Source organism: Hippopotamus amphibius, chromosome 4 (genome assembly GCF_030028045.1).
Source record: "Hippopotamus amphibius kiboko isolate mHipAmp2 chromosome 4, mHipAmp2.hap2, whole genome shotgun sequence".
Lineage (NCBI taxonomy): Eukaryota > Metazoa > Chordata > Mammalia > Artiodactyla > Hippopotamidae > Hippopotamus > Hippopotamus amphibius.
Genome location: NC_080189.1, coordinates 187,392,784 through 187,420,338, shown reverse-complemented (window position 1 = coordinate 187,420,338; position 27,555 = coordinate 187,392,784). Strand labels below are relative to the sequence as shown.

At 50.4% G+C, this 27,555-nt stretch overlaps 1 protein-coding gene across 4 annotated transcripts in view; it reads left to right on the top strand.

The window, feature by feature from the left end:
* Positions 1–27,555, top strand: part of BRF1 (BRF1 RNA polymerase III transcription initiation factor subunit) — a 73,739-nt gene continuing 46,184 nt past the window's right edge. For 3 of the 4 annotated variants that reach the window (XM_057730624.1, XM_057730622.1, XM_057730621.1), the window contains exons 1-2: positions 1–253; positions 8,912–8,992. In XM_057730624.1, coding sequence (XP_057586607.1) covers positions 70–253; positions 8,912–8,992 — 265 coding nt within the window. In that variant the 5' untranslated portion in view covers positions 1–69. Of the gene's footprint in view, positions 254–8,911; positions 8,993–13,489; positions 13,605–27,555 lie in introns of those variants that run through there. The other variant, XM_057730625.1, reaches the window with a different exon arrangement.

Here is a 27,555-nt window from a genome sequence, read left to right as displayed (position 1 = left end):
GGCCCGGGGCGGGAGCGGGGCCGGAGCGGCGGGCGGCGGGTGGCGGGGGCCCGGCCCGGAGCCGCCGGCATGACGGGCCGCGTGTGCCGCGGCTGCGGCGGCACGGACATCGAGCTGGATGCGGCGCGCGGCGACGCGGTGTGCACGGGCTGCGGCTCGGTGCTCGAGGACAACATCATCGTGTCCGAGGTGCAGTTCGTGGAGAACAGCGGCGGCGGCTCGTCGGCCGTGGGCCAGTTCGTGTCCCTGGACGGTGCGTCCCGGCGCGGCGGGCGGGGGGCGGCCGGGGCGGCGCGGCGCGCTGGGACCCGAGGGGCGGCCGGCGCGGCGGGGCTGCGGGACCCCCGACGGCCGCCGCGCCGCGATGCCCGCGCGGGGCGGTGGCGGCCGGGGCCGCGGGAGCCCCCGGGGCGCCGGGCGGGAGCGGGCGGGCGCTGCGCGTGGAGCTGCGCCCCGGGCCGGCCGGCCGGCCGGCTCTCGGCGTGGCTGCGCCGCTCCGTGCGCCCGCGGGTCGCGCCTCCGGAGGCGGGGGGCGTCCGGGCCTCGGCGCACCCCTCGCGTGCGTCCTCGCTGTGCCGCGGTGCCTGGTCTGCGCGTGGATGCGCTTCCCCGCCGCACGGCGATGTCGCACAGCGTTTAACGGGCTGACGTGCCGCCTCTTACTCCCCCCGGCCGAAATGTCTGCTCCAGGGGTTCTTTAATCATTTCTCATTCGGGTGGTTTGTTTTCGTACTGTTGAGTCTTGAGCACTCTTTACATATCGTAGTCACGAGTCCTTTGTTAGGTATATGATTTGCAGAGCAGAAGTTTAAAATTTTCATTCGACGTTTTAAGATTTGATGCAGTGCACGTTATTAATTTTTTAAAAAAGTTCTTATTTCGTTGCAGCTGAGTCTTGTTACAGCATGCGTGCTCCTTAGATGTGGCTCGCCAGCTCCTTCGTTGTGGCACGTGAACTCTTAGTTGTAGCATGCATGTGGGCTCTAGTTCCCTGACCAGGGATTGAACCTGGGCCCCACTGCATTGGGAGTGTGGAGTCTTATCCACTGTGCCACCAGGGCAGTCCCCACATTATTGATTTCTTTTCCTTTCATAGATTGTCCTTTGTGTCATTCTAAAAATCTTCTAAGGCATGATGTTCTTCTTCTAAAAGTTTTATTTTTTTATGGTTTACGTTTAGATCTATGACAATTTTGAGTTTAAGTTTTATATAAGGTGTGGCGTGTAGGTTGAGGTTCATTTTTTGCAATACATGTCCAGTTGCTTCAGCACCATTTGTTTGGTTTTGGTTTTGGCCACGCCCCATGGCTTGTAGGATCCCAGTTCCCCTGACCAGGAATTGAACCCAGGCCATGGCAGTGAAAGCCCAGAATCCTAACCACTAGGCCACTAGGGACCTTCCTCAGCACTGTTTGTTGAAAGACTATCCTTTGTCAAAGTGCTTTTGCTCCTTTGGCAAATGTCACTGGGCCATATGTGCGTGGGTCTGTTTCTGGGCTCTCTGTTCCATTCCATTGATGAGAATGCTGGTTTGTCTACAGCACGCTGTCTTTCCTCCTGTATGTTTATACTGAGTCTTGAGATCAGATGTGTGATTCCTCCAGCTTTGCTTTTCCTTTTCAGAATTGTTTCAGTTATTGTAGTTCTTTCCCTTTCATTCAATTTTAGAATGTTTGTGTATATTTGCAAAAAATCCTGCTGGGGCTTTGATTGAAATTTCATTAAATCTCTTGATAAATTTGGGGAGATTTGACATTTTTACTATACTGTGTCTTCCAATTCCTGAGCACAGATATGTGTCTCCGTTCATTAGGTTTCCTTTGATCTTTCATCATGTTTTGTAGTTTTCAGCATATAGCTCCTGTACATACTTTAGATGTTTACCTAAGACCCAAATAGAGTTGTTGTAAATAGTATTTTCAAAAATTCACTTTTCAGTTTTTCATTGCTGGGATATAGAAATATAGTTGATTTCTGTCATTGGCCTGTTTCCTGTGACCTTGCTAAACTTATTAGTTCTAGGAGTTTTTGAAAAAAATAACTTCCTTGGGATTCTCTATGTAGACAATCATGTTGTCTATAAATAGGGGCTGTTTTCTTTCTTTCGTGTCTATTTCTTGCTTTTGAGCAGACGTGCTGCCTTATTCCAGTCTTAGAGGGACATATTCACCCCTCCGCTCATGGTGATGCTGGCTGTAGGGTTTGATCCCTGTTCTTTATCAGTAAAGTTGGGGAGGTTCTCGTCCTACTCCTGGTTTGCTCTGAGTTTCCGTTGTGACTGGATGGCGAGGCTTGGTCTGTCCGTGTGCTCAGCCTGCTTTGCATCCCGGGGGTGAAGCCACTTGATCACGGGTGTTACTCTCCGTGTGTGTCGCTGGATCAGATCTGTGAATGCTCTACTTACGTTCATGAGGAATACTCGTGCGCAGCTTTCTTGTGGCGTCTTTGACCTTGATATCAAGGTCATGTGCCTCATGTCATGAGTTGGGAAATATTCCCTTCTCTTCTGTTTTCTGGAAGGGACTGTGTAGAACTGGTGTTATTTCTCCCTTGACTGTTGGGTGGAATCCACCCGTGTAACTGTCTGGGCCTGGAGGTTTCATTCATTCATTCATTCATTCATTTATATTTTTTGGCTGCATTGGGTCTTTGTTGCTGTGCGTGGGCTTTCTGTAGTTGCAGAGAGTGGGGGCTACTCTTCATTGTGGTGCGTGGGCTTCTCGTGATAGCTTCTCTTGTTGCGGAGCATGGGCTCTAGGTGTGCGGGCTTCAGTAGATGTAGCACACGGGCTCAGTAGTTATGGCTTGCGGGCTCTAGAGCACAGGCTTAGTAGTTGTGGCGCATGGGCTTAGTTGCTCCCAGGCATGTGGGATCTTCCCGGACCAGGGCTTGAACCTGTGCCCCTGCATTGGCAGGCGAATTCTTAACTACTTCGCCACCTAGTAAGCCCCTGGAGATTTCTTTTGGAGACGTTTTTAATTACAAGTTCAGTTTCTTCAATAGTTTCAGGTTTTACTTATATTTTAGATTATCTCGTTCATCTCAGGTGAGTTTTTGATTTTGAGGATTTGGTCCATTTGATCTAAGTTGTTGAATTTATGCATGTAGAACTGTTGATACTATTCCTTTATTCTTTGGATGTCCGCAGGGTCTGTGGTGGTGTCTCATTTTCTTTTCAGATATTGGTGTTTTGTGTCTTCTCTCTTTTTCCCTTTGTTTCTCTTTCTGGAAGTTTATCAATTTTGTTGATCTTTTCAAAGAACCAGTTTTGGGTCTCATTGTTTTTTTCTCCTGTTTTCTGCGTGGCACATGTCTTTGCGTTCTTCCTGAGCAACTTCCTGGGACTGCTGCGGTGGAGTCTCTGTGGCACCATGTTTGCAGCTTTGTCACATATTGCCCAGCCGCCCCCTCAAGTCATCCAAGACTTTGATGCCTGTTGGGAAGAGTGGCAACAACAATAAGAAGGACTCATTGTAGCGGGTGACACGCAAGGTTTTCTGTGGGAGGCACTGTGCTGAGCGCATCCCTTGTACCTGATGACAGCCTGTCTTCACTGCAGACCAGAGAGCTGGGTGCAGAGGAGATGGATGCCTGGGGAGTTCTGGATGTGAGAGACGTGCTCCCACCTGTGGGCAGTGAAGCCGGTCCCACGGCCTTGTGAGCACAGGCTCAGAGCTGGGTGCCCTTTGGTGGTTTGATTTAAAGGTGGTACGATCCCTGGGCTGGCTCTGTCCTATGGGCTCACTCTCTGGAGGGCCCACAGGGAAGCGCTACAGGGGTCTTGGGTTCTTAGCTCCTGGACAGAGAGGTGGCAGAGAGGGGAGGGGGTGTTACCTGCTTCCAGCAGCCCTTCCATCCCCCGGGTAGGGCTCCCCCAGACTCCTGGCCTCCTCCTCTCCCCATCACAGCAGCAGCTGCGCCCGCTGCTGGCTGTTGACCCTGGCTGCTCTCAGTCTCCCTGGCGCTGGTGTGTGTGCCCGGCTGGCCCTGCTCAGCGCTTTCTTTACTCCAGCCTCACCCTGGAGGCTGGGCTTTCTCTCTGGGGTGCCCTTTGCTGGGTCCCAAGGCCGTTATCTTTCCTAAGCATTCTTGCTTATTCTTTTCACTTGAGAATATGTAAATTGGACATCAGGGCCCTGTGGCCAGAGGCCCTGTCACCAGCTGGGCTTCTGACTGTGCCCCAGGCCCAGGGTCCAGAAGTGAAGGAGCCTAGTCTCCCTGGGTTCCCTGGTGGATGTTTGAGGACCGGCAAAGTGTGAGTCCAGTGTCCTGGGCTGGACTCACAAACGGCACCTCTCAGAGTGGTGGTGGCGAGGGTGGTGCTGGGGACATCCGGGCTGTGTCTTTCAGTTAATGGGCAGCTGGTGAGGGGGTGGGCATGGCTGAGAGAAGGGATGGGTGTGAGGACTGCAGAATGGCAAGGTGGAGGACGGAGCCCGGGCAGTCGGGCCTCTGCAGTCCTGAGGAGGGGTCCTGCAGTGCCATTGGGGGAGGGGCTCACCCAGAGCGTCCAGGAGCTCAAGGGCAGAGTAGGGCATCTTGTGCCTGGTGTTGGCACAGAAGGCCTGGAGGACAGCATGTCTTTCCCCCGGGTCTCCGCTGCAGTTGAGGGCGCACAGTGCTCCTGCGGTCCCCCCCCCCCCCCCGCCCCCGGGAGTTGTCCCTGCCGCTTCCCCAGGAGGCAGCCTGGAAGCAGCGGGAGCTCCAGCACCACGCAACCATGGTTTCTGCTTCCTCGGGGTCCTTCCGTCCCTCTTCTGGGGTGCACCTCCCATGGGTTCCAGAATCACAACTTTTAATTGTTGCAAACTTTGTCTCTGAAGTCAAGGTGTCTGAAAGTACCGTTATGAGTAACGAGGTGCTTTCCACGCGGAACACAATGAGGAAGGTTTGGTGCCTGGCCCTTGCTGGTGCGGAGCCTCTCTTGCTCCCTGGGGGAGCTCTCTGGGTCCTGAAGAATGGCAGGTGCTCCTGCCCTCCGCCTGGCCTGTGCCCCACCCGGGTTGGGGGGCTCTCAGGCACAGCCTGCCAGGTGTCCCGGCCACGCTCTGGTCCTGGAGTTTTGAAGGTTCTGCACCTCTGTTTCTATCCTGTGGCCCCTCAGAGCCCCACTGAGTTCCTGGCGGAGGGACCTGCCCTCAGAAAGTGGCTGAGTTCTGTGCGGGAGGCACTTGGGTGAGAGAGGACTGCTGCTCCTAGAGTGTCTCTTGCTGCTTTTATCACCTGCCCATGCTCCATGCTGCGAGGTGCCCATAATCAGACTTTTAATTGTGACAAGACACGCTCTTCCGTAGCTGTGTCTGCTTGGAAGATGTTTAGGCTGCTGGCACCGACTGGTTGTTTATTCACCAATGGCAAGAGGTCTGTGTCCAGCCACGTCCCCGCGCCCAGGACTCAGTGTGGACTTGCCGAGTGCCTTCCCGGTGCTTTGGAGGAGTTACACCCACGTGCGCGTGCATGCTGAGGGGCCACTGGACTTCTCTCCGTTCTGGAGCCACCCAGTTGGACCTCGTACGGTTGCCCTCCCTTAAAAGGAGTTCCACTGCAGCGACAGAAATCCCTCACTTTAAGTAAAGCGAATGCAGACCTAGGAAAGGTTTTGCTTACCCATGCTGGGGCGATCTGTGAGTGAAAGGGAGGATGGTGCTGTGTGCTGTTTTTCTGGGTCTGGTTTGGGTATTGGTGTTACTAGTTTTGTTCTCAGTGCTCAGCGTGGCAAAGTAGGGACCCCCTCCACTCCCGCCACAAGTCGCAGGGATCAGGCCTTTGCATCACCTTCTTGCTTTTGCAGCCACAATCCCAGGGGCACAGGTGCCTCCAGGTGGAATTTCTGCTCCTCCCCAGCTGTCCACAAGGGGGCGGTCTTGGCCCGGCTGTGCTGACAGAAGCTGCAGCTGCTGCTTGTTAGTTGTAGCTGGTTGTATCTTGTTCGTTACAGGATCTTGTTAGAGAAAGTATCCCAGTTTTAGAAGTAGAGGGAATAGTAGGAAGGGCATCTGAAGGACAGGTACAGGTGCACTGGTGATTTTGGCCAGAGGTGGCACTCGAGCTTTCTTTCGTGCTTCAGGGGCCCCAGCCCGTGGAGTTAGCCGGCTGGGCTTTGCTGAATGAGCACTTTGCGTAGGCGCCTCCACTGCTCTCCGCCTGTTACCCATGGTGCCCACGTCCCCAGCGGGGGGTGTTTGTTGAATCGAAGAGTCTGCATCAGTTTGGCAAGCAGGTTTTGACCTCCTGCCCCCTCCCCACCCCCAGCTGGCTGGACCCACGGAGGCACCTTCCTTGCCAAAGCTTAGTCCCTGTTTCTCCTGGGAACGCATGATGAACTGAGGCTACAGACAAGGACCTTGGAGAGCACCAGGCTGATATGCGTGAGTGTGTGTGCGTGTGCGTGCACGTGTGCCTGCATGTGTGTGCATGTGCATGCATACGCGTACGTGTGTGTGCGTGTGCCTGCATGTGTGTGCGCGTGTGCCTGCATGTGTGTGCGCGTGTGCCTGCATGCGTGTATGTGCGTGCGTGTGCGTGCACATGCATGGGGAGAGCAAGAGTCAGGAGGCAGAGCCCAGAGTAGGTGTGGGTGGAGCAGCCCCAGGAAGGGTGCCGGAGGCCTTGGGGAGAGACGGGGAGGGACAGCGCAGCAGCAGGAAGTAGAGGTCGTGGGAGTGCAAGGAGGGCCCGTGCAGAGAGTGCAGGGGGAGTGAAGGGAGAGGGTGGGGGAGGGGCATGGGGGGTGACCTCTCGAGGCCTTGCAGTGCTTTGAACATTCACCCCAGATGAGTCTGCACTCTTACTTAGCATCTTTGTGGGATCTGTCCAGGTCGCCCCCATCTAAGCAGGGAGAGATGGCTGGGAGGAAGGCCACCCAAGGTCCTTGTTCTTGGAAGGTGGGTTTTCAGGGGATTTGTACCATTTCGCTGTCCTTTTTCTAATGTAGTATTATTGTAATTGTTTATTTAAAACACATGCCCATTTTAGTTAAAAGAATATGGTGATTTGTTTTCTTCTTTTTTCTCATATAAAAGTTGGGCAGCACTGGACACGGGTCAAAATGTGGCTGTCCTGGTCAGGTGACTCAGGGACTGTAGCCTTCTTCAGTGGTTCCTGTGTCTAAAAGATTGCAAATGTAAACATTCTAAAGTTTGAAAAAGCTGCCAGCAACAAAAGGAGGGTGGATGCAGACCCCCAGTCTCAGGCCTGTGTCACCTTCTGCAGAGGCAGAGAGAGACGCCACTGGCGTGTTGGAAGCCCCTCGTCTCTGGGCCAGGTGGACAGGCCTCCCTTGGGCCCTGTGCTGCTCCCGGCCCCTCTCCAGGCCCCCAGAGCGCCCCGCCTGGCCCTCTCCCTCCCTGCCCTCTACGGCCAGCTTCCTGAAGACACCAAGTCTGTGGGAGCTTGTTAGGGCAGGGATAGGACACCAACACACCCAGTGTCTCCAGGCACTGCCCCCTGTGCCCGGGCTCCATGCCCTACTGGGAAGGGCCGCAGGCTTGCTGCCGGCTGCTCCCGGGGCCGGTGCTCTTTCCCCACTGTCGGAGCACAGGAGGCGGTGGGGGACGCTGCCCAGCCTGGGCCTCTGCCCCAGGGAGGCTGCTGAGGCAGGGAGTGCTGGGCTCTGGGGCCCCCGGAGCGCTGGGCCTGGCGAGTTCCAACCACCTGTCGCCCAGAAACTGCCCAGCCAGGCCTGCCTGTTGCTCTTCTCCGAGTTTTCTTAGCCAGTCTTATTCCTTTTTTTCCCAGCTGAACCTTAGAATCATTTTGCTGAGATCCTTAAAGACTCTGGTCAGTGTTGATTTGGGCTTTGGTTGCAGTCACAGAGGAGCTGCAGGCCAACGTGGTCTCCGCTGTCTGTGCGGGTCGCCGCCCGTGGGTGACCCAGAGGCTCCTGCTGGCCCCAGGAGGTGGGCCAGGAGTTTCCCTCGGGGGCCTGTTCTCAGACGTCAGAGATGTGGCTTCCCAGATCCCGGTCCCTGCAGAGTTTCCATTTCATCCTCCAGCAGGCCCTGCGCCCTCACCTCCCGAGGCGCTGGTAGGGTGAGGTTGTGTCCCCTGACTTCAGAAGCCTCTGACCCCTTGGTCTGTACTTTGTAACAGACACGCGCGCCCGTGGTTCGGGCAGCACTTCCTGGCTCCTCTGCCTTTGTTCTGCCGCCTGGGCCCCTTGCCTTGGCGTGGCGCTCCCTTGAAGATTGTGCGTCAGTGCTGGGGGTTGTCAGTCTGGTGAACAGTCTGGATGTCCACCTGGCTGTCTTCACAGGGCATCGGGGCAGAAGTCCCAGCCCTGAAGCCCCGCAGAGCGGAGTACGTGCGACTTCCTGGGGTGGCTTGGAGTTGGCAGGAGGTTCAGAGCAGGTCCCATCGGTGCAGCTGTGGCCACACGTCAGGTCCAGGGCTCCCCAGGTTGCTGCTCTGTGGTGGGCGCACGGGTGGGCAGGCGGGTCCGCGGGCAGCACACAGATGGGTAGAGGTGCGAGTGCCTCCTGCAGACTGGCTGGCTGAGAGGCTCCAGGCCAGATAGAACGAGGCCCCTGCCCTCCAGGAGCCCGCAGTCCTCCCCTCCCACCCCTCCCCAGGGAGGTGGATGCAATGACAGATGGTGAATGGGCTGGCCCAGGGCATGCAGAGGGCCCAGGTGAGGGGCTGGGCCAGGCCTGTGCCGTGGTTTGGAGAGCTGGGTGCCCGTCTGCTCTGAGACGTGGTTAGAGAACGCGGATGGGCATGGTTCCCCTGCCTCGGCTCCGGGTCAAGGCCACGACCCTGTTGGCAGGGCAGAGGTGTGAATGGTTGGGGTGGGGGTCACTTGATACTGCCTTCTGCTCTGAATCCTGCTCCAGAAACACCTGACGCGACGGGAGGGCTGTTAGCACAGCTCTCTGCCATGCGTTGGCTGATCTGTCTGATTTGTGTTTCTAGGTGCCGGCAAAACCCCAACCCTGGGCGGCGGCTTCCACGTGAACCTGGGGAAGGAGTCAAGAGCGCAGACCCTGCAGAACGGTATTTCCCATCGTGGGTGCTGCTGGAAGAGGGTGGGCTCCTGGGGGGGACAGGGATGTGGGACGAAGGATAAGAGTGGGCAGCCTGCAGTGACCCACCCTGTCCTTGTCACCAAGCCCAGTGCAGGCCTGATTCTGGGAGGAATTGTTGTGGGGTCCCCTCCCCGGGGCATCGGGACCCCACCCGGCTGCCTTGGGCCTCCTGCAGAGACTCTGCCAGGGCTGCTCTGTGAGATCGCTGGACCCTAATGGGCCACACCTGCTTGTTGCTAGTTTCCGTGGCGATAAGTACAGAAATAGCAAATATATAGCAATTTGGCAGGGTAGTACCAGTTTTGTTGTATTTCGTAACAGTCCCAATCCACAGCAGATTGGAGAAATGTCTCTTCAAACCTTGGCCTGTTTTTAATTCGGTTATTTGTCTTCTTCTTGAATTGTAAGAGTTCCTTATATATTTTAGACACAAATCTCTTATCAGTTACACGATTTGCAGAAATTCTGTGGGGGTGTTTTCACTGTCTCGGTGGCGCACTGTGAAGCACAGAGGTGCCTCGTTTTGGTGACGTGCAGTTTATTTATTCCTTTGTTGCCGGTGCTTTTTGTGTCGTCAGTAAGAAGGACTCAGTCCAGATCACAAAGGTTCATGCTGCGCTTCCTTCCCAGCGCTCTGCTTTTAGCTCCTGGCTTGAGGCTGTGATCCGCTGGCGTGAGTGTTGCCCCCGCCGCGAGGTAAGGGCGTGTGGGTGCGCAGCTGCGCTGCTGTCCTTTGCCGCAGAGACTGCGCTTAGCCAGCGCACCGCAGACTCGAGGGTCCGGACTCCCGCCTCTGTCCCGTCGGCCTGCCTGTCCTTTCGCTGGTGTCACGCTGCTTTGGTTGCCGCCTCTCTAGCAAGTTCTGAATCAGGAAGGGCGAGCTCTCCCACTTGGCTCCTCATTTTTAACATTGTTTTGCTGACTGTCCCGAGTTCTGGAATTGACATATACATTTTAGGTTCAGTTTGCCAGTTTCTGCAAAGCAGCCGGCTGGGGTTTTGATACGGATCAGGTTGACTCTGTAGGTGACTTTGGGGGGTGTTGCCATCTTCACAAGAAGAAGCCTTCTGATTCCTGACTGTGGAATGGCTTTCCGTTGATTTAGGCCTGCCTTCATTTGTTTCAACAATTTTTGTGGTTTTCAGAGTATAGGTTTTACATTTCTTTGCTAAATTTATTCCTAAGTATTGTATCTTTTTGATGCTGTTATAAATGGAATTGCTTTCTTAATTTCATTTTTTGATTGTTTGTTGCCAGTGTATAGAAATATGAGAGGTTTCTATGTGGATCTTGTATCGTACAGCCTTTGAAAAACCCACTTACTATAATAGTTTCTTAGTGGATTCCTGAGAATTTTCTGTACATAAGATCATGACATCTTAAAATAGATATAACTTTGCTTTACTTTCCAATCTGGACACATTTTGATTTTCTTCCCTGACAGCCCTGGCTGGAGCCTCCAGCAGCAGGTCGAATCCAGGGGTCTTGCTCCTGATTTCAGGGGAGGCATCCAGTCTCTCCCCATTAAGCGTGATGTTGGCTGTGGTCAGCCCAGGCGGGGACACCATCAGCTTGGACCTCTCAGACGCTCTGGGAGGACATGCTCAGGAGTGCTACGGCCCTGAGTGCCTGTCCGCAAGCTCCGCGGCCTGCACCTGCACGCCGGGAGGACGGCTGGGCGAGGCCGAGCATCCCCACCTGCAGGCTGGTCACCTTCTCCTTGGCTCTCGAGGACCCGCCTCCCTTCCCGCTGCTGCCGCTGTGGACGGCGCGGCCAGCACCGACTCGGCCGGCAGCCCCCCTGTCCCGCGGGGCCGACCTCCACGTCGGCCGACCACTGTGAGGGCGGGGGCGCTTCTAATCATGGCTCGCATCAGAATCTGCCTCGGATTGTCCACGGAGCTTTTCATCCGACCCCGTGGGTTTGGTAGTGTTGCTGGCTCTGTTCTTACATCTAACTTGACTCTTCTGGATGTAGGATTTCCGTCTGCTGAGATGACTTGGCGCTCGCCTTACGGCCCACCATATGGGCGGTTACAGGCAGCTTGGGCTCTTGAAAGAATATTTTTCTGCAGAAAGTGGGATGTTCTGTGCAGGTCGATGGGTCAGGTTTCCTCCCGGTGCTCACTGGTTTTGGTTCTGCATGTCTGTCTGTCACTGAAAGGGCCTGTTAAAATCCCCATGAGGATTGCGGATTTGTCCATTTCTACCCATAGTTTTGTTGGTCTTTTGCCTGTTTTAAGACTGTGTATACAGATTTACCACATATGAATTTATGTATTTATTTTGGCTGTGTCGCACGGCTTGCGGGATCTCAGTTCCCAGATCAGGGACTGGACCCGGGCCCTGGCAGTGCAAGCCTGGAATCCTAAGCACTGGGCCAGTGGGGCTCCCTGGTGCACGCACGCTCAGAGCTGAGCCTCCGTTGCTGGGGTGATGCTCTGGTCGTGTTGCCGTAGTTCCACCTGCTCTCCTCTGGAGCAGCGTCCCCAGCCGTTTTGCCACCAGGGACCAGTTTCGTGGAAGACAGTGTTTCCACAGATGGGTGGGGGTGGGGTGCGGGGTGGGGGATGGTTCAGGCGGTGAAGTGAGCGATGGGGGCGGCAGATGAAGGTTCAGTGGCTCGCCCGCCGCTCTCCTCCTGCTGTGCGGCCCGGTTCCTAACAGGCCACGGCCCGGTACTGGTCCACAGCCGGGGGTTGGGGACCCCTGTCCAGATGGTGCTCACACATTACCTTTCTTTTTCTCTGTGGCTGACTTTAAGATCTTATGCATATGAAGAACTTTATTCCCAATAGAGAACGGACGTATTTCCAAAAACCTAGAATAGGTTTTCTGTCGGACCCAAATCACTTCTAAAGAGCAGCATTCGTGCAGATGTATTCATGGCAGTAAAATTGGAAACTGGCAAATAAGAAAGAGAAATTACCCATCTAATTAAAAATAACCTTTAAGGACTTCCTAGGTGGCGCAGTGGTAAAGAATCCGCCTGCCAATGCAGGGGACACGGGTTCAAGCCCTGCCCTGGGAAGATTCCACATGCCACGGAGCAACTAAGCCCGTGCACCACAACTATTGAGCCTGTGCTCTAGAGCCTGTGTGCCACAACTACTGAGCCCATGTGCCACAACTACTGAAGCTCACGTGCCTAGAGCCCATGCTCCGCAACAAGAGAAACCACTACAATGAGGAGCCTGAGCACCACAGTGAAGAGTAGCCCCCGCTCACAGCAGCTAGAGAAAGCCCGTGTGCAGCAACGAAGACCCAATGCAGCCAATAATAATAATAAAAAATAACCTTTAAATAACCCTCGGTTTAAGTAAGAAATCAAAGCAGAGCTCGCAGACTCCTCAGAGCGGGGTCCGTGAGGTCTGAGGCCAAGGTGGAGCCCCTCAGCTGTTTGGGGAAGCCCGCGGCCCCGAGGAGCACCCTGGGTGTCGTGCTCTGCACACCTTTCCCCGGGGCTCCTGCCTCGGGTCAGAGCCCAGGGGCCTGGAGCGTGGGGAGGGGCTGGCCCTCCCTCCACCCACCTGGGCAGGTGCCCCCTCCTGTCTTCGGCTGCGTCCTCTGGCATCAGCGTCCTGTCTCTGCTGGGCGGAGCCGCAGGGCCCCGGGGGCCGTCGGGTCCCGTCTCGATTCTGCTGGTTCTGCTCGGACCTGTCCCCTTCCTGCTGGGCCTGGCGCTGTCCTTGCCCAGCAGTGAGCTCTGGACACGTCGACCCCTCCTGTCCTCAGAGATTTTCTCTCTTCTCTTTGCCCTGGTAAGATTGTGTTGATTTTATCTCCTCACTGTCTTTTTCTATAGCTTTTGGGGGAGAGAGAATGGCAGATTCTCTTGTGTTTCCCAGACGCTCTCTGAGAGGCATCATTGGTGTGTTTCTGACGTGTTGGGGTCATTCCTGACTCTCACTTCATGTTCTGTGTTCATCTTTTTAAACAGCCTTTACTGCTGTTTGCTGGTCTAACCATGACGTGTTTCTCTTTTTATTCCCCTCAACCTGTGTTCTTCGCCTCCTCCTCGGGCGGTTTCACTGCCGTCCCAGTTCTCAGCGGTTGGTGTCGCCCTTGTTTCTCTCCACGAGGGGCCTCTTCTCTCCGGTTGGAGCTGGTCTGTCCTCCTCCCTTGGGGAGGACCCCCGTCTTTCAGTTCCCACCACCTGCCCCCAGACCGTTGGGTGGAGTCGGAATCTACAGACTTGACTTCAGCCCTTGCTGTTTGTGTTAAGTTTTGGGTGTCTTTCTTAGAAAACAAGAGAGCCGGGCGTGGCATGGAGGGCCGGGGCTGTGATCCCGCCCCCGTGGGGGTCCGCGCGCCGCGGCCCTGGGGGAGCGGAGCCGGCGCAGGGCCTCTGTGGGCTGTGTCCGGTCTGCTGGGGAGGTGCTGGGCGCGGCTCAGCGCGGGAGGAGCCCCGGGGTCTGCCCTCCCCCCGGGTGCCTGGGAGGGGCCGGCGCCCGCCAGGGGAGCGGTGCCCATGCCGGCTTCTGCCTCGCTCCCTTTCTCTCCTCGCCGGGACCTTCGGGGGTCTTCTGTCTTTGGAGTTCTGACGTGCCGCTAGGCTGGCGCTCTGGTCCCTGGCTGGGTGAGGCCTTTTGTGTGGGAGGCATGTCTCCGGGGAGTTTTGATTCTCTCCCCTTCGTAGGCCCGCTTTCCTTCGGGCGAGGGGCGTTCAGTAGAGGGTGTGGGAGGTGCCGCCGCACGCGACCTGGGGGCGAGCGCGTGGGGCCCGCAGGCTGCTCGCGCCGGGAGGCTGCCTGCTGTCCAGTAGTTTCACCTGGGTTCCTGCTGCAGGCGGTGCGGCGTGTGCTTCAGCAGTGCGTTTATTGCCGCGTAGGGCTTCATGTGTGAATGCACCGCGGTTTACTTGCCTGCTTTCCGGGCGCGGACGTGGTGTCCCCGCTTTGGCGGCCGTGCGTGTTGCTGCACGTCGCCCCTCGGTGGACTCTGGTCCCGGGCTGTGCCTGGGCGTGCGGCTGCGGGACGCTTGGCGTGTGCGCCTGCGCGCTGGCCGCGGCCCGAGGCGGTCCCGCGCCGCCTGCCCGCCGCCCTCCCGCCGGCAGGTGGCGCGCCCGGGCGTTCCCGGGCCTGCCCGGGCGGGGCGCGCTGCGCAGGTGCTTGGTGTGCTCTCCGCAGGGACGTTGTGTTCGCTGCTTCTGCATGCGCTTTTCGGTCATTTGGAGGTCCTCTTTTTGTGAGCTGCCTGTGTGTTGCGTCTTTTGCACAAGTTTGTTTGTTTGTTTTTTTGAGTTGTCTTTTCCTGATTGATTAGTAAGTGTTCCTTATAAATTCTGGATTTCAGTCCTCTGTTGGATATACACATTTTGAATCCTCCCAGGAGATGGTTTGTATTTTCACTTTCTTAATACTGTCTTTTGATGAACAGAAATTTCTTAATTTCAACAGAGTCCCAGTATATCAGTTTTTATAGTTAGGGGTTTTGTGACTTAAGAAATTCTTGTCTATCCCAAGGTATGAAGATACTCTCCTGGGTTTTCACTTAGAAGCTTTATTGTTGCATATTTTGCATTTAAGTTTGTGAGCTGCCTGAAATCAATTTTTTATATAATTGTATGGAGTAGAGGTTGAGGTTTGCATTTTTCAATTTTATGTTTTTAATTGAAGTATAGTTGATTTACAGTGTTGTGCCAATCTCTGCTGTACAGCAAAGTGACTCAGGTATACACATACAGACATTCTTTTTTTATATTCTTTTCCATTATGGTCATCACAGGATATAGAACATAGGTCCCTGTGCTGTACAGTAGGACCTTGTTGTTGATCCATCCTATATGTAATGGTTTGCATCTGCTGACCCCAAACTCCCAACCCTTCCCTCCCCCACTCCCCCCCCCCCCCCGCCCCACAACCACACGTCTGTTCTCTAGGTCTGTGAGTCTCTTTCCATTTTGTAGATAAATTCATTTGTGCCGTATTTTAGATTCCACGTATAAATGATATCATATGGTGTTTGTCTTTCTTTGTCTGACTTATTTCACTTAATGTGAGAATCTCTGATTGCATCCATGTTGCTGCAAGTGGCATTATTTCATTGTTTTTTATGGCTGAGTACTATTCCATTGTATAGATGCACCACATCTTCTTTATCCATTCCTCTGGTGATGGACATTTAGGGTGCTTCCATGTCTTGACTATTGTAAACAGTGCTGCTATGAACATAGGGGTGCATGTATCTTTGAATTATGGTTTTCTCTGAGTATATGCCCAGGAGTGGGATTGCTGGATCATGTGGTAATTATATTTTTAGTTTTCTGAGGAACCTCCACACTGTTTTCCATAGTGGCTGCACCAGCTTACGTTCCCACCAACAGTGTAAGGAGGCTTCCCTTTTCTCCACACCCTCTCCAGCATTGATTATTTGTAGTCTTTTTAATGATGGCCATTCTGACCAGTGTGAGGTGGTACCTCATTGCAGTTTTGAGTTGCATTACTCTAATAATTAGTGATGTTGAGCATCTTTTCATGTGCCTACTGGCCATCTGTATGTCTTCTTTGGAGAAATGTCTACTAGGGTCTTCTGCCCTTTTTTGGATTGGGTTGTTTGTTTTTTTGTTGTTGAGTTGTATGAGCAGTTTGTATATTTTGGAGATTAAGCCCTGTCTGTCGCATCATTTGCAAATATTTTCTCCCATTCTGTATGCTGTCTTTTTTTTTTTTTTTAACTGGTTTCCTCTGCTGTGCAAAAAGCTTGTAAGTTTGATTAGGTCCCATTTGTTTATTTTTGTTTTTATTTCTATTGCCCTGGGAGACTGACCTAAGAAAACACTGGTATAATTTATGTCAGAGAATGTTTTGACTATGATCTCTTCTAGGAGTTTTATGGTGTCATGTCTTATGTTTAAGTATTTAAGCCATTTTTTAAAAAAACATTTATTTATTTATTTGGTTTTGCGGGGTCTTAGTTGTGGCTGGCGGGCTTCTTAGTTGTGGCTTACCGGCTCCTGAGCTGTGGCAGGTGAACTCTTAGTTGCGGCCTGCATGTTGGATCTAGTTCCCTGATCAAGGATTGAACCTGGGCCCCCTGCATTGGGAGATTGGAGTCTTAACCACTGCGCCACCAGGGAAGTCCCAAGCCATTTTGAGTTTATTTTTGTGTATGGTGTGAGGGTTTGTTCCAACTTCATTGTTACTTGGGGCTGTCCCAACTTTCCCAGCACCACTTGCTGAAGAGGCTGTCTTTTTCCCATTGTATGTTCTTGCCTCGTTTGTTGAAGATTAATTGACCATAGGTGTGGTGGTTTATTTCTGGGCTCTCTATTCTGTTCCATTGATCTGTATGTCTGTTTTGGTACCAATATCACAGCATTTTGATTACTGTAGCTTTGTAGTATTGTCTGAAGTCTGGGAGAGTTAGCCTCCTGCTGTTTTTTTATTCTTTTTCCTCAGGATGGCTTTGACCATTCTGGGTGTTTTATGGTTCCATATAAATTTTAGGATTATTTGTTCTAGTTCTGTGAAAAATGTCATGGGTAATTTGATAGGCATCACATTAAATCTGTAGATGGCTTTGGGTAGTATGGCCATTTTAACAATATTAATTCTTCCAATCTAAGAGCATGGGATATCTTTCCACTTCTTTGAATCCTTTTTAATTACCTTTATTAATGTTTCATAGTTCTCAGTGTATGTCTTTCATCTCCTTAGTCAGGTTTATTCCATAGGTATATATGGTGCTATTTTAAAAAGTAATGTTTTTTTACATTTTCTTTCTGATATTTCATTGTTAGTGTAAAGAAATGCAATGAATTTTTGAATATTAATCTTGTATTCTGCTACTTTGCTGAATTCATTTATTAGATCTAGTAGTTTCTGTGTGGTGTCCTTAGGGTTTTCTAAATATAGTATTATGTCATCTGTGTATAGTGACAATTTTACCTCTTCCTTTCCAGTTTGGATATCTTTTATTTATTTATTTTTCCTTGCCTGACTGCTGTGGCTGGGACTTCCAGTGGTATGTTGAATAGCAGTGGTGAGAGTGGGCATCCTTGTCCTGATCCAGATTTTTAGCAGGAAGGCTTTTAGCTTTTCACCATTGAGTATTATATTGGCTGTGAGTTTGTCCTAGATAGATTTTATTTATGTTGATATATGTTCTCTATTCCCACTTTGGTAAGAGTTTTTCTCATGAATGGATGTTGAATTTTGTCCAGTGCTTGTTTTCTGCACTATTGAGATGATCATGTGGTTTTTGACTTTTGTTAATGTTGTATATCACATTGATTGATTTGCAAATGTTGAACCATCCTTGCAACCCTGGGATGAATCTCACTTGGTTGTGCTGTATAATCTTTTTTATGTGTTGTTGGATTCGGTTTGCTGATATTTTGTTGACAATTTTTGCGTCTGTATTCATCAAAGATATTGGCCTGTAATTTTCTTTTTTCTTGGTGTCTTTGTCTGGTTTTGGCATCAGGGTGATGGTGGCTTCATAGAATGTCTTTGGCAGTTTTCCCTCCTGTTCAGTCTTTTGGAAGAGTTTGAGAAGAATCGATATAAGTTTTTCTTTGTATGTTTGGTAGAATTTGCCTGTGAAGCCATCTGGTCCTGGACTTCTGTTTGTAAAGAGTTGTCTTTTTTGTCTGTTTGTTTTTGTTTTTATTACAGATTCTATTTCACTACTAGTGATCAGTCTGTTCAAGTCATCCATTTCTTCTTGATTCAGTTTCGGTGAGCAGTCTGTTTCTAGAAGCGTGTCCGTCTCCTCAAGGCTGTCCAGTCTGGTGGCGTGTGATGGTTCATAGTATACCCTTATGGTTTTTGTGTACTTCTGTGGTATCAGTTGAGATTTCTCCTTTTTCATTTCTTATTTTGTTTGAGTTCTCTCTCTTTTCTTCTTGGTGAGCCTAGCCAGAGGTTTTTTGGTAAATTTTGTTTACCCTTTCCAAGAACTAGCTCTTGGTTTTATTGATTTTTTTTTTCTTTCTTTTTTTTTTTTTTTTTTACTCTCCATTTTATTTCCTCCCTGACCTTTACTATTTCCTTCTGCTGACTTTAGGTTTTGTTTGTTCTTTTTCTAATTCTTTTAGGTGGTAGGTTAGGTTGTTTACTTGAGATATTTCTTGTTTCTGATAATGGCCTGTAATGCTGTGAACGTCCCTCTAAGAACTGCTTTTGCTGCATCCATAGATTTTTGTATGGTTGTGTTTTCATTGCTGTTTGTCTCAAGGTGTTTGTAGCATGTTGTTTAGTCTTCATGTAGTCGTTTTTTTTTCTCATTTCTTTTCCTGTGGTTGATTTCTAGTTTCATGCCATTTTGGTCAGAGAAGATGCTTGAAATAATTTCTGTACTCTTAAATTTGTTGAGGTTAGTTTTGTGCCCTAGTATGTGGTCAGTCCTAGAGGATGTTCCGTGTGTGCTCGAACAGAATGTGTATTCTGTTTTTTTGTGTTTTTTTTGTTTTGTTTGTTTGTTTGTTTGTTGATGTAATGTCCTGAAAATATCAATTAAGTCTAACTGTTCTATTGTATTATTTAGGGTCTCTGTTGCCTTATTTATTCTCTGTCTGGAAGATCTGTCCATTGATTTGAGCGGGGTGTTAAAGTCTCCTACTATTATTGCATTCCTATCAATTTCTCCCTTTATGTCTGTTAGTATTTGTTTTATGTATGTGCTCCTGTATTAGGTGCACATATGTTGACGAGTATAAAATCCTCTTCTTGTGTTGATGCTTTTATCAGTATATACTGTCCTTTATCTTTCCTTATGGCCTTTGTTTTAGTGTCTATATTGTCTTATAAGAGTACTGCAACTTCCACTTTCTTGTTATTTCTGTTTTGCATGAAGTATTTTTTTCCAGCCCCTCACTTTCAATCTATGTGTGACCTTTGCCCTAAGGTGCATCCTTTGTAGGCAGCATATTGTAGGCTCTTGTATTTTTTTGTTTTTTTTTTAAATTAATTTATTTATTGGATTTATTTTTTTATTGGCTGTGTTGGGTCTTCGTTGCTGCACACGGACTTTCTCTAGTTGCTGAGGGCAGGGGCTACTCTTCATTGTGGTGCGTGGGCTTCTCGTGGTGGCTTCTCTTGTTGTGGAGCACGGGCTCTAGGTGCGTGGACTTCAGTAGTTGCAGCACATGGGCTCAATAGTTGCAGCTCACGGGCTCTAGAGCACAGGCTCAATAGTTGTGGTGCATGGGCTTAGTTGCTCCGCGGCATGTGGGATCTTCCTGGGGCAGGGCTTGAACCTGTGTGGCCTGCATTGGCAAGCAGATTCTTAAACACTGGGCCACCTGGGAAGCCCCAGGCTCTTGTTTTTTTAATCCAGTCTGCCACTCTGCTTCTTTTGAGTGGAGCATTCAGTCCATTGATATTTAAGGTTATTGTTGATACATATGTATTTATTGCAAACCTTGTTTCAAATCATTTTCCATTTGATTCTTTGTTTCTTCTTTGTTCCTTTCTTTTTCTTTTTGAGGTTCCATGATTTCCTTTTGTTTTATGCTTGTGTTCTCTCCTTTTTGGTTTTTGTGAATCTATTGAATGTTTTTGATTTGTGGTTGCCCTGTTTTTCTGATGTGTTAACCCCTTCCTATATCTGCTTGCTTTCGACTGATAGTTATACAGGCTCAAACAGATTCTTAAAAAAAAAGAAAAAGAATCTGCATGTTCTTACTCTCCTTCCCCACATTTTCTGGTTTTGACGTCCGGCTTTCATCTTCGTGTGTTTATCGTCACTGTCACAGTCTTTTTTTCTTTTTAATCTGTGTACTGGCTAATTTAAGTGACTTACTTTCCAACTGTGATTTCCTCCTTCTTGTATCTTCTTGCTTTTTTTTCTATTTAGAGATGACCGTTCAATACTTCTTTTAGGATAGGTTTAGTATTCCTATATTCTTTTAGTTTTTGCTTGTCTGAGAAATTCTTTTCTTTTCCTTTCCTTTTCTTTTCTTTTCTTTTCTTTTCTTTTCTTTTCTTTCTTTTCTTACTTATTGGCTGTGTTGGGTCTTCGTTGCTGCATGTAGGGTTTCTCTAGTTGCAGAGAGCGGGGGCTACTCTTCACTGCAGGGTGCAGGCTTTTTATTGCAGCGGCTTCTCTTGTTGTGGAGCACCGGCTCTAGGTGCATAAGCTTCAGTAGTTGCGGTGTGTGGGCTCAATAGTTGTGGTTTGCGGGCTCTAGAGCACAGGCTCTAGAGCACAGGCTCAGTAGTTGTGGTGCATGTGCTTAGTTGCTCCTTGGAATGTGGGATCTTCCCGGACCAGGGCTCGAACCCGTGTCCCCTGCATTGGGAGGTGGATTCTTAACCACTGCGCCACCAGGGAAGCCCTGAGAAATTCTTTCTCTCTCGTGTTTTAAATGGTAATCTTGCTGGGTAGAGTATTCTAGCTTTCAAGACTTTGAATATATCTTGCTGCTCCCTTCTGGCCTGCAGTGTTTCTGTAGATAAATCAGCTGGTAGCCTTATGGGGGTTCCCTTATAATTAATTCTTTTTCTCTTTAGAATCCTCTCTTTATCTTTACCTTTTGCCATTTTTATTATAATATGTCTTGGAGTAGTCTGTTCTGGAGTCGTCTGTTCAGGTTCATCTAGTTTGGGACCCTCTGTGCTTCCTGTACCTGGATGTCAGTTTCCTTCTTTAGGTTTGGGAATTTTTCAGCTGTAATTTCTTCAAATGCATTTTCTGTCCCTTTTTAACTTTCTTCTCCTTCTGGATCCCTGTTATGCGTAGATTGGCCCGCTTTATATTATCCCATATGTCTCATTTTACTTTCATTTTTTTTCCATTTGGTGTTCTGTCTGCTGATGTGCTTGGGTAGCTTCCATTATTCTATCTCCCGGGTCACTTATTCTTTCTTCTGCATCATTCATTCTGCTCTTCACTGCCTTGAGCTCAGCTTTCCTGTCAGCAAATAAGGTTTCTGATTTTTCTTGGCTCCTCCTTACAGTTTCTAGTTCCTTCTTAGAGTAACCTGCATTTCTCTTGATAGCCTTTCTTAATTCCTTCAGTGTTTTCATTACTGACTTTTTGAACTTAGAGTTTCTGAGACTGAAGAGGTCTGTTTCGTTGTTTGTTCCTTCAGGGGATTCTCTTGGTCTTTTAACTGGGAGCGGTTCCTCTGCTTCTTCCTTTGGCTTATGTTTCTCTTATTCTGTGAGCTGGGGAGGAGGAAGCCTCTACTGTAGTCTTGGAGGGCTGTCTGCAGGCAGGAGCGTCTCTGCGTAGCTTGTGGGGGGGTCGTGTTTTGTGGCGAGGGCTGTTTTGGTCTGGATGCCTGCCGTCCTTCCTCAGCATGTGCTGGGCGTCAGCCCCTTGACAGCGGGCGTGCAAATGCACGGCCCTCGCGCACGCTCCTAGGAAGGCGAGGGCAGTGGTTGGCACCGGGTCGCAGGACCCTTGGTGTCGGTGGGCCACACACACTCCCGGAAAGGCGGGGGCAGCGACCTGCGCCTGCTCACGGGACCCTGGGCGGTGGCGGCGGTCTGTGCCCGCTGCTGGAGTCCGAGGGGGCAGCGGCAGCTAGCGCGGCCCGAGCCCGTGGAGGCGGTGCCTGCCGCCTGGGGGCACGCGGAGAAAGATGCTCCTGTGGCGGCCCGCCCCTCCTCCCGAGCCCCCAGCAGTGGCGCCCTGCCTCTCTGGAGGGCCCAGGCTTCTTCCCCGACTCCCTCGGTTCCGGCGCACCGCACCGCAGCCCCCCCAGTCTCTCCCCAGGGTCTGACCTCCGAAGCCCGAGCCTCAGCACCCAGCCCCCCGCCCCAGTGGACGGCCATCTCAGGCTGTGGAGAGCCTGCGGGCCCCAGCCGTCTGTGCACGTCTCTCTCTGCGTCGCCCTCTGCGTCTGTTGCTGAGCTCTCCTCCCAGGCTCCTGAGCTCCCCCTCTGTCCTGCCTGATCTCCCTGCCAGGGACGGGACTTCCCATGTGTTGAAACCTTTCCTCTTTGATGGCTCTCTCTCAGGGATGCAGGTCCTGACCTGATTCCTCTCTCTCTCTCTCTCTTTTATTTTATTTAAAAAATTTTTAAAACCATTTCTTTATGTTTTGTCTTTGGCTACATTGGCTCTTTGTTGCCATGCATGGGCTTTGTCTAATTGCAGCAAGCTGGGTCTACTCTTCGTTGCAATGCGTGGGCTTCTCATTGCGGTGGCTTCTCTTGTGGAGCACAGGCTCTAGGCTTGCGGGCTTCAGTAGTTGTGGCACGTGGGCTTCAGCAGTTGTGGCTCATGGGCTTAGTTGCTCCACGGCATGTGGGATCTTCCCAGACCAGGGCTTGAACTCGTGTCCCCTGCACTGGCAGATGGACTCTTAGCTGCTGTGCCACAAGGGAAGTCCTCTTTTCTTCTTTTGTCCTGACCAGTTATGTGGAGATTTCCTTGCCTTTTTGGAGGTCTGAGGTCTTCTGCCAGGATTCGTTAGATGCTGTGAGAGTCATGCCACATCTAGGTGCATTTTTGATTTATCTGTGGGAGAGAGTGAGCTCCTCCGCCATCCTGATCTGCATCCTCACGGTTTACGTTTTTCATTGTGGATATCCAGTTGTTACGACACCATGTATCAAAAAGACCATCCTTTCCTAGTGAATTGCATTGGTCCCTTTGCCATAAATGAAGTGACCGTAGACGAGTCAATTTAAGACTCTGGTGAGACACCACACACTCTCTTTAACTGCTGTCAGTTGGTCTGTCTGTCTGTCCTGAGACTAGTGCCACATTGTCCTGATTACTGGGCATTCTAGAAAAAACGTGGTAGCGTAAGTTCTCCAGCTCTGTTGTTGTCCTTTGAGATTGTCTTGGCTATTCTAGCTCCTTTGCTTTTTAAAACAAATGTTAGAATCAGCTTGTTGGTTTCCAGAAGTAAACTTGCCCATTTTTTGATTGGGATTGCATTGAGTCTGCAGATCCATTTGTGGAGAATCATTCCATTTACTTACGAAATCTAATCGTTTGTAAATTCTTTTCTTCTTCATTAACAGTCCCGTGGTTGCTTCTTCTCTCCTGTCTTTAGAGTCCTCACTTATTTTCAGGGCTTCATTGCATTTCTATTGCTGTGTTGCTCCTCTCTGCAGGGGGATGTTGAATACAGGGCTGGGAGTGGCTGCTCTTGTCTGGTTCCGGACAGTGATGGGAAGTGGTCAGTATTTCTCTGTTATTGAGGAGGATGTTAGCATTTTGTTACATGCTTCTTTGTATTATTGATATGATTATATGTATTTTTTATTTTGTTACTATAATTAATTACACTGGTTGATTTTGTGACTGTTAAACTCACTCTGCATTTCTGGAGTAAATCTCTTCGTGTCATGATGCATTGTTCTTTTTCTGTTCTCTGTCAGAGTTGTGTGTGATTTACCAGTTTCCTTTTTAAATGTGTGGGAGAATTTACTAGTGAAGCCATCTGGGCTTTGAGTCTTCTCTCAGGAGATTTTAATTACAGATGCATTTCTTTACTAGGATAATTTAAAATGGGATTTTACTGGGACCACGTAGATTTTCTATATCTTCTTGTCCGTGTTGGTAAGACGTGCTTTTCAAATTATTTCAGTAACTCAGATTCAGAGTTGTCGTTAGAGTCATTCCCCATATTCTCCTATGCTTTTAATGTGTTTCCTAGATTTTTAGTGATATTCTCCTTTTATTCCTGACGTTGGTCACTGATGCTTTATCCTTTTTTTCTTGATTGATCTTGCTAGGAATTTATCAATTTAGCAATCGTGTTAATGTTTTCAAAGAGTGGATTTGGCTTTGTTGCTCTTCTGACGTCTGTTTTCTCTTTGGGTTCTGTTCGTTTTTATTCCCTTTCTCCCACATCTTCTGTTCAGTTTGTTTTTCTTTTTCGGCTTCTGAAGTTGGAAACCTCATCAGTTTTTCAAGCTTTCTTTTTCTAATACTTGCATTCAAGCTGTATGTTTCTCTAAGCTTTGGTCTAGCTGTGGCCTCCAAGTTTCCAGATGGCTGTTTTTGTTTATTGTTGTTGTTGAAGTGTAGTTGATTCACAAAGTTGTGTTAGAGATGGCTATTTCTCCTTTTAGTTCTGTGGGATTTTTTAAAGTTTTTATTTAAAATAGTGTTAGGGGACTTCCTAGGTGGCACAGTGGGTAAGAATCTGCCTGCCAATGCAGGGGACACAGGTTCGATCCTTGCCCCAGGAAGATCCCACATGCCACGGGGCAACTAAGCCCGTGCACCACAACTGTTGAGCCTGCGCTCTAGAGCCCGTGAGCCACAACTATTGAGCCCATGTGCCGCAACTACTGAAGCCCACGCGCCTAGAGTCTGTGCTCTGCAATGAGAAGCCCGTGCACCACAATGAAGAGTAGCCCCTGCTCAACGCAACTAGAGAAAGCCCGTGTGCAGCAACGAAGACCAAACACAGCCAATAAAATAAATAAATAAATAAATTTATTAAAAAATAAAAATAAATGAAATAGTGTTAGGCTTGCAGATTTGGAGCAGCGTTGCAGATACAGCACCCTGAGCCTCCGGCCCCCAGCTTTCCCTAGCACAGACATGGTCCGTAAGCTTGGCACAGTGACCCACACTGAGACGCGGGCCGCGTGGCACAGGGCCGCTGCGCGCCTGGCTCCCCGGCCCGGTCTGCCCACCCTGCCCTCTCTGCTGCACGGTCTAGCCGGGGCTCCCGGGCTGCGTGTAGCCTCGCCTTCCACAGTCCCCCGCCATTTGTGACCGTTTCTCCAGCCTGGACACATTGCAGGAGTGCTGGGTGGCTGTTTTGTAGAAGGTCCCTCAGGTGAGCTTGCTGTGGATCCTGGGGGAGACCCCACAGAGGTGCAGGGTCTTTCTCTTTGCCCCATAGCAGGGCTACCTCAGGTCACATGACTTGTCCCTAGTGATGTTGGCCTCCATCACTGCCAGCGTCCTCCACCAACTGTCTCATGTGTTTCTTTTCCATCCTCTGTGCCTTAGAAGTAAGGCCCTCAGTCCAGCTGCAGTCAGATGGGGGAGGGAGGATATGAACGTGCACCTGCTACTGGAGAGACTTCGTGGCTGTGCAGGTACCCTGTTTCTTGTTGAAGTCTTGCCCGCTCCTGCTGCTGTCCTGCAGCAGAGCCGGCCTGCAGCAGCGCCTTTTAGTCTAATGCCCTCCTCCCTGCTCCACTTCAGTCTTTGGAATTCTTTCAGGTAGCACTGTCCCTTTCCTGTGAGTTCTGTCAAGTATTACTTTGTGTGTTTTGAAGCTATGTTACTAAGTCCATACTGTTGTTGACCTTCTCATAAAACAGCCAGTTATTTTACCAGCAGAATGAGTTCACTCGGGAGCAGCAGAGGAGTTGCAGTTCGGGACACACAAGCCATGGCAGACCATAGGCAAGTCCTGCAAACGAGGAGGAGGAGCCCTGCTTTATAGAGAAAAAGGAGAAAGTCGGGAGGGGCAGCTTTGAAGGTCTGAGGTCTCCATTGGGGGAAAGTGGGTGTTCAGGTGGTGGCAGTTTTCCATTGGCTGGGCTGTTGCTGGGCCAGGAGAAAATCTTCCTTCCCCTTCCTGCCTGGGAGTGTAAAGCAAGCCGTGCAGAAGGGCATGTGCATGCAGCGCCCCCTCCAGGGCTTCCCAACTCCTTTTTACGGAGGTTTCCCTTTGTTAATTTTCACACTCTGTAGGATTGTTCTTTCTTTCTTTCCTTCTTTTTTTTAAATCCCTGGATTTGTTTCTTTATTTTTATTATTAAAAAACATTTTTTTGGCCACACCAACCGGCACATAGGACCTTAGTTCACAGGGGCAGACCCGCGCCCCCTGCATTGGAAGTACAGTGTTAACCACTGGACCGCCGGGAAAGCCTCTGGCTTCTTCTTTCTCCCCATGGTGTTCGTTCATCCTTGTTGCATGCCCCCTTCATTTCTTCTATTTTTTTTAAAATTAATTAATTAATTTATTTATTTATTTGTTTTATTTATTGGCTGGCTGCGTTGGGTCTTCGTTGCTGCACACGGGCCCTCTCTAGTTGCTGCGAGCGGGGGCTAGTCTTCATTGTGGTGCGCAGGCTTCTCATTGTAGTGGCTTCTCCTGTTGTGGAGCACGGGCCCTAGGCACGTGGGCTTCAGTAGTTGCAGCACATGGGCCCAGCAGCCGTGGCTCACGGGCTCCAGAGTACAGGCTCAATAGCTGTGGCACACGGGCCCAGCTGCTACGTGGCATGTGGAATGCTCCCAGGGCAGGGCTTGAACCTGTGTCCCCTGCATTGGCAGGCAGATCCTTTACCACTGCGCCACCAGGGAAGTCCCCTCTTCATTTCTAACACAAGTCTGTGCCCTGTCTGCAGGGAGAGGCCTGCCCGTGTCCGCGGCGAGCCGCCCTGCTCCTGCGGGGCTGCACTCTGGAAGGGTCCCTTCCTCTAATTCCTAGCTGCCTTTTTACATCTTCATCTCTGCCCACTCTGTTGTTTGGTTAGTTTTGAGTTTTACAAAATGTTCAGTGATCACAGTCTTAATTTTTCAAGGACTGTGTCTTTTTAATTACAGCCTATTGATACATTTTTTTCTTTTTCTTTTTTGGCCACACTGCATGGCTGGCGGGATCTTAGTTTCCCTGTCAGGGATTGAACTCGCGACCGCTGAAGTGGAAGCATGGAGTCCTAACCACTGGACCGCCTGGGAATTCCCAGGCTAGTCGTACATTTCTGTGAATTGACACCTTTCTAATATTTTGAGGTTATGATGGGGCTTCGAAAGCGCTCTTCTGCTAGCAGTCTGCTTGGGGAGCTTGTGTTTCTCTCTTCGTGTTGGTGTTTTCTATAGCTGTTGGGTGATTCTCAGTTGTTAGTTCACGTTTATACGTGAGAGTCTTAAATTGAACTCTTTTCGGCCGTAGCTCACTGGCACACGCGTTGGCTTCTGAGTGGCCCTGGACCTGATCACGGGAGTGGCTTCTGGCCTATCGCCACGTGGGGACAGGTGTGACATGCTGGTGCGGCCGGAGTCGGGCCAGAGACACAGGCCTGGCTGGCATTGCAAGGTCCCCCTGGCCGGGGGTGGGGGGGGTGGCATCCGGGGGCGCTCTGGTGCCAGGGCTTAGCTTCTTGGACCGGGCGGGTTAGACCTTCCTTCCGCGGTTCCTGGGGCGCTTGCCTGCCGCGTGCTGCTCTGTTCATTCCCGCGCTCTCAGCCGTCACCAGGGGCCTGGGAGGGAGCTGTTCAGCTGCCGTCTTGAGGGGAGAGGCAGGCCTTATTTTTACAAAATGTCAAAAATGTGTGCTAGTGTGTTGACTGTTTGCGTCCACTTATTGTTCCAAGGAGAGTAACTGGTTAGTTAGTTAGGAGTCTGTTTTACATGAGTTTGCGTTTGTTAATGACACCTATGTGTGTTTCAAAGCTGCACACCTGCCTGTCTCGTATGACTTGTTCAGTCTGCCAGTTGTGCCTGCTGAGCCGGCATGAATTAAAACCTCATTCGGGGGGATGGGGAGTCACTGCTAATGGGTCCCAGGTTTCTTTGTGGGTGATGAAAATGTACCAAAGTGTGGTCATGGCCACATAACTCTGAGTATGCTGAACTACTCAATTGTATATTTTAAGTGGGTAAGTTTTACAGTATGTGAGCTCTATTGCAATAAAGATGTTAT